The sequence below is a fragment of the Mastigoproctus giganteus genome, chromosome 7 (genome assembly GCF_048544385.1).
Source record: "Mastigoproctus giganteus isolate SK-2022 chromosome 7, ASM4854438v1, whole genome shotgun sequence".
NCBI lineage: Eukaryota > Metazoa > Arthropoda > Arachnida > Uropygi > Thelyphonidae > Mastigoproctus > Mastigoproctus giganteus.
In genome coordinates this window covers 217509631-217522090 of record NC_143581.1, presented here as the reverse complement: position 1 = coordinate 217522090, position 12460 = coordinate 217509631, and the positions used below count along the sequence as shown (strand labels likewise).

At 36.8% G+C, this 12460-nt stretch overlaps 1 protein-coding gene across 1 annotated transcript in view; it reads right to left on the bottom strand.

The window, feature by feature from the left end:
• Positions 1-11754, bottom strand: part of LOC150083682 (polycystin-2-like) — a 29289-nt gene extending 17535 nt beyond the window's left edge. Inside the window, exons 1-3 of the mRNA XM_090378565.1 lie at positions 11592-11754; positions 5342-5470; positions 2929-3059 (exon numbers count right to left, since the gene is read on the bottom strand). Of these exons, the coding sequence (XP_090234691.1) occupies positions 2929-3059; positions 5342-5470; positions 11592-11754 (423 nt within the window). The remainder of the gene's footprint in view (positions 1-2928; positions 3060-5341; positions 5471-11591) is intronic.
• Positions 11755-12460: the final 706 nt, after the last annotated feature.

Genomic DNA, 12460 nt, shown 5'->3' with positions numbered 1-12460 from the left:
CTGTCTTTTCTTAAAAAGTAAATGAAGAGAAGTGTTGCTAACGAAATATCTTGTCAGTGGGTAAACTACAATCACATTTATACACTGCACATTGGAAGTTAAAAAAAAAAAAAAAGGTTAAAGTGGAGAGGCAAGCACACTTGTATGTTGTTTCTCGACACCAAAACTATAAGTGAATTAGTCAATTAGCATACATATGTAAGATTCAGGTCACGGGGATTAATGCATGCGTGCTCAGAATAGATAAAAAAAAAAAAAAAACAGAAAACGTTGTCAAGTACAGTACTAAGTGCCTGATCTTGATATTGTATTCATGTACAGCATTTATATTATTATGTAGGATCTTTCTTTGTCAGGGTTGGTAGCCTTGACTTTGAATGTAAACTTGATGCTAGGTAAGTTTACCCCAGTGGCTCACATCTGATGAGTATGGGCTTGGCAAACCCAGAGTCCTGAGCTGGATATCATCATTCTCTTTCATGGTGATTCCTTTCTGCTCTCTTTCTCTCTCAGGGTAACTCGGGAATTTTTTTTTTTTTTTTTTTTTGGCTGGTGCAGCATAAGCCTCAGGCTTCTTTGCACCATATGGCTAATAATAATAATAATAATAATAATAAAAGTTTCCATTCTGTGATCAGATTGGCTGATCACAAAATGCATTATTTATTTAAAACTGCAATTAATTAAAAATTTAATTTTGAATGTTTTATGAAATTTTATTGGCCAAACAAACAGTCGAAGATTTCATTTTATTATGACATTGTTTTAATTTATTACCACATTTGTCACCTCAGTGTTCACCAATTGGGAGGGATGTTTACAATTGTTTAGTCTTGATGGTGTGGGGAAGTTTTTGAGAATGCTAGAGGTATTTGAAAATTTTCTGGCCTTTCGAAGAAAGGAAACACAATCTGGATCTTGTGCTCACCATATCCGTCTGCTGTCCGTCCACATGTAATAACACGACTTCTAGTAGATGGACTTTCATGAAATCTTGTATATTTCTCTTTTAGAAAGATGTCTTGACTTTAATATATAGGCTATCTATATATTGTGTATTGTAGCCGAAGAACTGGATATATTTAGAATTATACTTTTAGTAATGGCAACTCTTATACCACGTGAATATTAAGATAGTTTATTCATTTAATAACTGAATTCCTATACATTAAGGTGACATTTCGGGAACCCATTATCAGACCATATATTAGCTGTTGTCAGCTCCCTGCTTTCCTCTAGTATTAAAGAAGTAATTCTAGTATGAAATACTCGATCCCCAGTAGGGATCGAGACATTCGGTAAGCAGGGGCTGACAACGGTTAATGATCTGATAGTAATAGTACCACTATTACTGATGATGTAATAGTACCACTATTACATGATGATGATGATGATTTTTGGCAAGGTACCCTAATTAGACGTCACCTTAATGTATAGGAATTTAGTTATTAACTGAATAAACTATCTTAATATCACGTGGTATAAGAGTGGTCATTTCTAAAATATTTCTATGGAAAAACACCACGTAACATCCTTCCCCAAGTATATTGGATATTGCTCGTTTTGCTGAAACACTAGAACTTGTTTGTTTTACTGAAGCACTGGATGCTGTTTGTTTTGCTGAAGCACTCGATATTTTTTGTTTTGCTGAAGCACTGGATATTCTTTGTTTTTCTGAAGCACAGGATATATTGTTTTCACTTATTAGAGAAATGAATGGATGTGCAGAAACGAAATGTTCTCTGTTTGCCCATAAAAGTTTTCACATTTTCTTGGTCTTCTGTTATCAGTTTACTAAATACATAAATCATGAATTATTACTACTTGCATATTATAGTAGAAACGTTATCACAGCAGAAACGTTAAATACGTGTTATATTTAATTTTTTTATTATAATCCAGGAAGAAATAAGTAAATTGCATTACGCGAAAGTGTTGAATGTATACTACGATGCTTCAGACTCTGAAATTTATTAAATCACAGAGTCTGAAACGAGTGCTACATTTCACACTCTGTTGATTATAAATAATTACAAAACATGGTGGATGAATATTAAGCGGTGGACATGTGCTTTCAAATGATTTTTTACATTAAAAAACAAGTAAAGTGGCAAAAATTCCTAACCAACCTAAATGGTTAATTGTCTTCTTGTGTCTAGGAGAGTTGGTATACAGGAAGAGGATCCCCTGAAGAGTTTCTCACGATGTTAATCCTTTAATTTCTTGTGAAATTTTAATGGCAAAGAAGAACATTCACCCACAGTGCAATGAATTTACCCTTTTGAAGGTTATAAATGATTACCATCCCCTTCTTGTCTCAAAGACTGATGTCATTGGTAGTTGATGGTCCTCAAAATTTTTTGTGGAGAGGTGATCCTTCATGACGCCTCTCCATGGCCTGTCGTTTGAGATCTGGATCATGGTAATGAATACAAATTTCATCTATGGTCACCATTTGACTAATACTCTTTGCTATGTATTTTAACTTAATCCGACTATATTTAAAAATCAGGTCATGAAAAGCATCAGTTTTTCATGACCGGATTTTTAATCACCACAGATGGTGGTTGACACAGTCACTGGTCATCTAGACCTCAGTTAATCTGATAAAACTATTCTTCAGCTAATCCATTACTATCATATCCATGGGTTTGTTAACTGAACGATCCTTTCACTAATGCACAGCTCTTTTCTTTTGTTAAAATTATTAGTTTCGGTGGTTTTAGTTTTGTTCTTATTATGAGAGTATTCGAAAAGTATTGGTATACTTTTCGAATATTCTCGTAATATGCTTACCTCAAATCATATATAAATAAATAAATAAAAAATGAAGTTGTTTATTAAAATATTTCCAGAAGATCGCATATTCTGAAAATTTCTAAGTATTATTTATCTATTTTAAAAATGGTATCTGTTGTCTTTACTTACTCTCCAAAAATCAATAATCTGCGTGGAACCTCTAACATTATTTCTTGTATCCTCATAAGGAGATTCTAAGAATAATTCACTGAGTACTTTAGTCAGGTAGTACATGTTGGAGTTCATCATACCAAAAGTCACTAAAAATAAGGAAAGAAAAACAATTTATAACAAAATGATTATCACAAAACATTAGCTTTTTAATTATTTTAAATGAAATTTAAAATGTTTAAATTTTGTTTAAAAATAATTTAATTCTTTCTTTTCCAGGCAGTCTGCGAAAAGGTAATAATCATTTATTTTAGTAATGTGTTGAGAATGTCCGCAAGGCGTATCTTTCCTTAGTTTTCAGAATTATGAGGAAAAACTCCATTGACTATCTATTTTTTTTCAATAAGAATGAAGGGTATTTATAGCCACACCAAATTGAAGGGTCGTTTTATATCCTCACCAAAATGAAGGGTGATTTTCTAGCCTCAGAGAAAATTAGAAATCTTGAACAGAAAACTTGTTCAATATATGCTCCTTCAATGTCGATAATTTCACTTAAATGAATGAGTCCCAATGAAGACATCTGTAGCAATATTCTCTGATAACGTGTGTTTCAAGTTTTACATTTTAAATGAGCATGGACGACTTACATAAGACAGCAAAACTTGTCCTTCCATGGTCCTATAAAAAATACTTGCAGAAATTTAAGATTGGAAGCGTATGGCAGTCAAGAATACCAATATTCAAAAAGGCCGGAGTAGTAATTGTCAATTACTTGTTCGTGGAAATAACTGTTTCGAAAATATTTATGCCGATAATGGACTGGAGCTCTTTGAAAACATTAAGCAGAAGTTTTTAGTAAAACCAGCAGCTTTATTTACTATTTTCCATTTACCTTATATCACAACAAGAACAAAAATTATTGCATTTGACTCAATGGAGCCTTCGCGGGACTCACAGTGGTTATAATTACATTCAATGGAAAAGCCAGAATTCGAATCCTGTCAATGACAAGGGGAATTTTTATAGGCATATTTTCCACAACATGACTGAGTGAGTTGGTCCTAAGCGAGAGTTGCATGGGTTTCTTGCTCGGATGGGTTTCATGGTTGGAAACTCTGGTTTTTTGACTGAAGAATACACGCAACTACGAACACAACATACTGACACCTCAGAGCCGCAGTTACTTTGAGTCTTAACGCACACACCTAACTGAAAGATAAGGCACCTGCTTAGATATAGAGGGTAGTTATAAAGTCCTTTCCCACTTTTCGAGTACTGTATTTGCTTGTCCTGGTGTTATTCTTCGTCATCAAGTTATATATAATGAAAAAATTTAATAAATTCTCCCTTTATTTTTTATCTTGAAGCTTAAGGTTTCACTTAAGTAATAAAGTCCATTCAAATTTGATTTAAAATGTTTCCTAAAGATAAAGCAATTTAATCGAACTTTATCACAAGAATTACGATAGCGTTAGTGCAGCCCCCACCCTTGTGGGTAGCACAGTTGGAATAATCACGGTCCTCTCCACACTGTACGGAAGAGATCTGAGTTCTAATCCCGTTAATGGCGGGAGGATTTTTCATGGTTTTTTTTCATAATGTGGCTGAGTTGGTCGGTCTTAGGAGAGAATAGTATGGTTTTCCCTCCCGGAAACTTGGGTTTTACGTCAGATATTGTAAGATATCTATTTATTTATAGATATCTTACAATATGGTCCAAGTTTCTGATGTGCCTAAAACTCTACAACAATCATCCAACCAATGGCAGCCTTCAGAGCGCATCAAAGAGAAAGAGAGAGAGAGAGAGAATTGTCTCTCGATGCCTACTTGCCTTGTAATCAGTACATGCGAAAGTCCGAAGAACATATTAAATATTCAGGCGTTTTGAAGAACGCTGTCTTCCGTCACATATAGTCTTCTGAAGACTAAAGGCGGTTGTCCGTCAGCACCACAAGAAGTAATTCAAAGAATTAATGAGGCGCAACAACAACCAACCAAACTTTCAGATTTAAAGTTGGCAATCGATCTGGAGGGCAGTGAACATTGCATCGATCACTTTGAAGGCAGTTGCGAACACAACGCTCTGTTGATTGCTTATTTTAAAATAATGGAGGATACGTAAATCTTGATTGACAAAGATTTGTGAAAAAGTTATCTTTGTGTTACATTTTTTAAATGAATCACTTTACGCGCGCCCTGGTGGTCAAATTCCTAACAAATTTTTATTGTTCTAAAATTCCCACATATACTGATTTATTACATTTATTAATTTTTAAAAGCAGGGAAGGAGTTTTAACCACGTTGTATCTTTCATATCTTTTCCAACCTATCAACTACGTATTTATGATCTAATAACCTCACCAAAGTGCAGCACTATTACCAATAATTGTTATTTAAACACAGTAGGAAATTCGATATCAATACTTACATATACTCAGAACAATAAGGAAAATGAGATATATAAATAACTCTTTCAGTGTAGTTTTGACAACCCATTCACGTCGACTTTCCTCTTCGTTTCTTTCTCCTGGGGCTAATTGCCTTGTGGCCCATACCCCTGCAATAAATAAATAAATAATAAATAAATATATACATTTATTTAGAAATAGAAATCTTAATATTCACCTTTATAGTGAATAATGTGAAAATAAAGAATTTAATATTATTGTGATAAATAGCAACACGCTTACATTTTACATTCTAAAAATGTCGAATTGTAATAAAACATGAATAAAAACTGTATATTCCACTCTCATGCACTGTTTATTAGCATCGTGTTGTATTTAACAAAAACATCGCCTTGATGGGGGTGTGGTGGTATAAAAGCTTCCTTAAAATAAAGAAAAAACTGCAGAAGCGAAATTACAAATTCAGATACTCAAATTCAGATAGGTATTAGCATTAGCATTAGCATTAGTAGAGGCATTTGATGCAAGAAAGCAAGCTTATGCAGCATCAGCCAAAAAAAAAAAAAAAAAAACCCACTTCCACTTCACCCCTCTGTTCGTTCAAAATACCTGTCCAGCTGAGCCTTAAACTTATTTAGGCTATCAACCTCCACCACAAGGGATGGAAGTCTGTTCCACCAACCAACCACCCGCTGGCTAAAGGCAAATTTCCTCACGTCTATCCTACATCTGTCTTTCCTCAATTTGAATTTATGCCCTCTCAGGTGATTTTTCTGAGCTAGAGGAAGAATCCCATCAGCATTGAGTATGCTTAAACCATTCAAGGCTTTATACACCTCTATCAGATAACCTCGCTGGTGCCTAGTCTCCAGACACTGTAATTTGCAAAACTTAAGCCTTTCTTCGTAAGAGCACCCCTTTGTTCCATTCACTAATCTTGTTGCCCTTCTCTGTACTCGTTCCAGCAGCTCTACATCCTTCTTGAAATGAGGCCTCCAGACCTGTATACAGTACTCTAGGTGTGGCCTGACCATTGCAGTATACAATGGAATAATCACCTCCTTATCCCTGCTGGAAAAATTCCTGTATATCATTGACAATACTCCATGAGCTACTCTTGCAGCCCGTCTGCACTGCTCAGAGAACTTCATATCTGCCTGCACAACCACCCCCAAGTCCCTTTCATTCTCTACCACTGTCAGTGTAGTACCACAGAGTTGATACGTTGCTCTGGGGTTGCTGTTTCCCATGTGTAGTACTTTACATTTGTCAATGTTAAACTTCATTTGCCACCTCTCAGCCCATCTGCTCAACCTTTCCAGATCCTGTTGCAGCAACATAGTGTCAGTAGTGTCCTTGACAACCCTGCCAATCTTTGTATCATCTGCAAACTTGGACATTAAGCTTGATATACCATCATCAATGTCATTTATAAATACAGAAAACAATAATGAACCCAAAACTGAGCCCTGAGGGACTCCACTAATAACATTAGTCCACGATGAGCAGTGTCCATTGATTACCACTCTCTGTCTTCTCCCCCTCAACCACCCCTTTATCCATAGCAGCAATTTGCCTCCAATGTCACACTGCTCCAATTTGTGTAGCAGTCTTCCATGTGCAACAGTATCAAAAGCCTTTCTAAGATCCAAGTATATAATATCAAAGTTATTCCCTGCATCCAGTTCTTTTGTGACTGCATCATAATATCCAATCAAGTTGGTCAGGCAAGACTTCCCCTTAACAAAACCATGCTGTGTCTGAGCTATAACTGAAGTCTTGTCTAAATGATCCTGCAGTGCTTCTTTAACCAGTGCCTCCATTAATTTTCCTGGAACAGAAGTTAAGCTCACATGTCTATAATTACTTGTGTCAGCCTTTGATCCTCCTTTGTGAATTGGGGTCACATTTGCACATTTCCAGTCTATGGGTACCTCCCCTGAGTCCAAGGAAGCTCTCATAATTATGGCTAAGGGTTTGCTTACTTCCTTTGCTGCCTCCTTTAATATAACTGGATAGATCCCATCCACCCCGGGTGCCTTTCTTGTGTTTATCTTCAACAGTTTCTCCTCCACTTTACTCCCAGTTATTTCAAGATTCTGTAGCTTACTGCTAGAGTTGAATACACCTCTGGCATTCCCCTTGCTGAATAACTCCTCATGTGTGAATGTCGATGCAAAATATTCATTTAGTTTGTTAGCTACCTGAGCAGGATCATCAACAGTTGACCCATCAATATTAAGTGGACCAATCTGATTCATCCCCTTCCTTCTAGAGTTAACATAAGTAAAGAACTCTTTGCTGTTTTTCTTTGCATCCCTTGCCAAGGATTTCTCGTAATCTGCCTTTGCCTGCCTAACCTCCTTTGTAACTTGGTTGCATATCAACTTGTATCTATCATAGGCTTCTGTGTCATGTGTTAATTTGTAAGAATCCCATGCATTTTTCTTCTCTGCCATATGCCTCATTAGTTCATCTGACATCCATTTTGGCCTAAACCTTGAACAATATTTCTTAGTTGGTATGTAAAGCCTAGTAGCTTCCAAGATAAGTTCTTTGAATGCTTCCCATTTTGAATTTGCTGTTGGTAACATCATCAGTTGGTCCCACTGTATAGAATTTAAATACTGTCCCAGTCCATCGTAGTCGCCTTTACGGAAGCAATAACCCTTCCCTTTACCCCTAATGGTAGTTACCTCTTTGAGTAAATCCCACTTCAGCACACTGTGATCACTGCCACCTAGTGGTTCGTTTATCTGCAGATTCTTAATGCATGAAGAATCACTGCTGATAATCAAATCAAGAGTATTACTCCCTCTAGTTGCCTCCCGAACATGCTGATGTAGAAAACAATCATCCAATAAATCCACAAAAGCCTTGTTAGTGTGTGAGTGACCAACCCACAAATTCCAGTCAATATCTGGGAAATTAAAATCCCCCATTATAAGACTCTCTGATTTACTGGCCCACTCTATTTCCCTGTACAGTTTCTTATTATACTCATCAGAGTCATTAGGCCTATAGCACACTCCTACTCTCAATTTTGATCTCCCAATGTTTATGTCACACCAAACTGACTCCACACTGCACTGTCCAGCGATGTCAACTGGCTTCACTTCCTTGGTTTTTATGTGTTTCTTAACTAATAGCATTACCCCTCCCCCCTTCCTATCCTGTCTATCATTTCTGTAGACGTTGTACTCCCCAAATTGCAGTTCTGCATCCCTTATATCTGTGTGACACCACATCTCTGATATCCCAACAATATCTGCCTTTGATGTTTTGAGCAATACCTCAAATTCATCAAATTTATTTACTAAACTCCTAGCATTGGTGTACACGCAAGTATACCTGCACTTGTTTCTATTCTTAGCTACCCTAACACAACCAATGTGTTTACTTGTACCGCAATGGCTCCCAGCAGTCTCTGAAATACCATGCATCTTGTTTTCCAGGCTTCTGCTCATTCTAATAGAAGCAGTGAAAGAATCTCTTTCACCTCTGCCAGTGGCTACTGTCAATCTATTGGTCTTTGTCTCCCCCCAAGCTAGCAGTTTTCCGACCCGTATTGTAGTGACTAGTAGTGACTAGTTTTCCGACTAGTATTGTAGTATCACCACTGCAAAATTGAGATTGCAGGCAGGACCGCATCAGGACATCACAACACCTGGATGGAAATAAAAAATTCTGCCGCTCATTACATCAAAACGGCAGTGTAAAACTATTCTTTTGCAGTTTCTGGCAGCTGGAGGCCTGGATGTATGGAGTGGGGGAGATAAAATAAGATTTGTATTCTATTCTCCCAGAAGTAGTTATGATAGGAAGATGAATTTTTTTTTGTTTGTTTGATATCTTGAAATCTCTATAGTACTGCCCAGGTTACAGTGTTATTGCACTTTGATATAAACAATTCAAATGTGGAAGAACCTCAGTGCATGATGAAGAAATCCCAAGATGCCTAGCAACTGCTGTAACAGAACAGTGTTGCAAAATTTGAGGAATTAATCCTGGAAGACCACCATATTAGCGTTAAAGAACTAGTTGAAGAGCTCCAAATTAATGTAGGGTCTGTGGAGAACATCATCCGTCAATAGTTGCATATCGCTAAAGTGTCGGCTAGATAGGTTCCCAGACTTTTGACCACTTACCAGAAGAATCAAAGGCACAATGTGCACATGAAATGTTGCCGATGTGCCACTAAAAGCAAGAGGAGTTTTTTCACGGTTAGTTACCATGGATGCAACTTGGATCCATCACTAAGATTCCGAAACTAATCAAATGTCAAAATAACGCAAGCATGCATAATACCTCCCCCCCCACACAAAAAGGGCAAAAGTGCAACCAAGTGCTGGCAACTGATGCTATCAGTTTTTTTTGGATCAGCATGGTGTGTTACTAACAGATTACCTTCAAAAGGGCTATACTATGACGGCGAAGTATTTATTATTCTAACCTTCTCATAAAGCTACGTGCTGCAATAAAAGAAAAAAGAAGAGGGAAAGCTGTCAAAAGGTGTACGCCTGCTCCTCCACAATAATGCCCCTGCATATTCCAAGCATGCTGCAGTGAGGTGTAATCACAAATGTGGGTTTGAGATATTTCCACATCCTACTTATTTCCCCTACCACGCACCCTGGGATATCTTCCTCTTTCATGTCCTGAAGTCCTTTCTTCGTGGAAAACACATTGCTGCTGATGATGATGAGGTGATTCCTGTTGCCAATCATGGTTTGAAGGACAGTCACAGGACCTTTACAAAACTGGCCTGTAGAAGTATATTGAGAATTCAGCATTAGCATTAGTAAGGGCACATGATGCAAGAAATCAAGATTATATAGCATCAGCCAAACCCCCCCTTCTCATTTCACCCATCCACTGGCTCAAATGCTCGTCTAGTTCTGCTTTGAATCTGTTTAAGCTATTAACTTAAACAGATTGAAGAAGGGGCAGAAATGTGTCATTTTGTCTGGTGACTATGTTGATAAAGAATAAATGCATGGTGTTTGTTTCAACCTTCTATTACGCCTACTTCTGAGTGAATACAAATCTTTTTGACCCTCCCCCCTCGTAATACCCACTGTTTTAAATTGAGCCGTGGTTACATGGTTCTGACTCAGATATTTTAAAACCAGTCGATATTTTTTAGCAAACGGTATTCAAATGAAAAATTAAAATAAAATGCTGCCGATTGAAAAGAAAATTCTTTTATTACAGATTTATTAAGAAAGATAGAGACACGAAGCAATTATGGCAACATTCACCCGGTATAGAGATAACCATTAGCTATATAGCTAGTGGGCATGGCAAGACTAGTTTAGCAAAAGATGCCCAAAATATTTAGATAATGAGGGAAATTATCTGGAGAAATAACAATGTTTGTATTACTTAATGCCAATAAAAATTTAGAAAAGAATTCTCATTAAAATTTGACTCACTGTTTCATGGGATTATTTCTATAGTTTTGAACTTAGCTTGGCACATTAATTTCAGTCCTTGCGGGAAGCACATTTGGTAGAATTACCATTCTCCCCACACCGACTGTAAAAGACCCGAGTTCGAATCCCGTTGATGACGTGAGGAATTTTTATCGGATTTTTTTTCACAACGTGTCTGAGTTAGTCGGTCTCAGGCAGAGGTGTATTTTCAAAAAAAAAAAAAAAATAGTACCGGAACGCTCGTTGTATAGAAGACTATATGATAACGCCACATCGACTGTACAGTAACTGAATCAGACTTCAGACTCACGGTTCATAGAACAACCAGTTCTAGCGTTCAGCTGAGGGTGAATCAAAATGCAGTTTGCACGCATCACAGTATATCTCATTCGTTGGATCTATTTTTCTAACATATTGTACTTTAGTAAGAAATGTTCAAGTTTCATTGCGAAATTTATATTTTTGTTTTTAAATAAATCTATTAATTTTAAAGATTACTATTAATATATATTTTTAGTAGCAATGGGTAAAATAGATATTTCTCCCTCCCCTTTCATTATGCCATTGTTTCATAATATTAGGTGTATAAATTTAATGATTTCTTTTATGACATTTAGAAAAATGTACCGGAACGTTGTTCCGGCCCGAATACACCACTGGTCTTAAGCGAGGGTAGCATGGTTTTTTCTCCCGGAAACTCGAGTTTCTCACCGCAAACAGAAAATCCACCACAGAACGCAGCAATTTACAGACAGTATGCACGGGGCAGTATGGCCTTAGTCATTCAAGCTCATAAAACCTTATAACAACAACATTAATTTCAGATGTTACTTACCTATAATACTCCTCATACAACTGTGCCAGCATCCTCTTCTCTCAGGCTCTGGTACAATATCTGTTTCGTCGGCTTTAGTGTAAGGATCGTTGCCAATCAATTCATCGTCATCTTTAGGCCAAGCCGCTCTATTACCGAGAGACTTCTCCTTTTTAGAGGGCATTCTTTAGCTTCAATTGTCGTCGGATATTGTCCAACTTATTCTCCTTCGCTGAAGATAATTCTCAGAGGAGAAACTCTGTGCACAAACATTTTGTTACTATGAGACCGGTACATTGCGTGCGGTAGCAAATGACTTTGATGCTTACAAAAACAAACTTGGTTTCTCCATGGAGATAAAGCAAGAATTAGTCATATCTTACACGATAAAGAAATCTTTTAGCGTAATATTTGTTGTTAAAGAATTCTCTTTAGTTGTTTCGCTTTTACATGAATGATAGCTAAAAAATGGCTAGGTCGTAGACCCTAAAGGTCAGTCATTACTATCCGATGTTCATTAAACAATAATCTAACACTAATAATTTTTTAAGAATGAATTAATGAAGTCTTTAACCAATTTGTTAACTCCATTCAAGCGTCATAACTACAAATCAGCCTATTTCTTTTAAAGGAAATTAACTGTGGGTGCTGTCCAGAACGTAATAATTTAAAGCATATACCAGGGCCGTGCCGAGCCATTTTAGTAACTGAGGTAAGAATGAAAAATTGCGCCCTACTGTTAATGATGGCAACGTTGGTAATTAAGAGTTCTTTCTTTTGGCGCTCCTTTCAGCTATTCACGTGAGGCAAGAGTCTCGTTCGCCTCATCTTGAAAAATCCAAAGATCTGAAGGAGATCTGCATGATATCAATAATTGATTCAGATAGTTA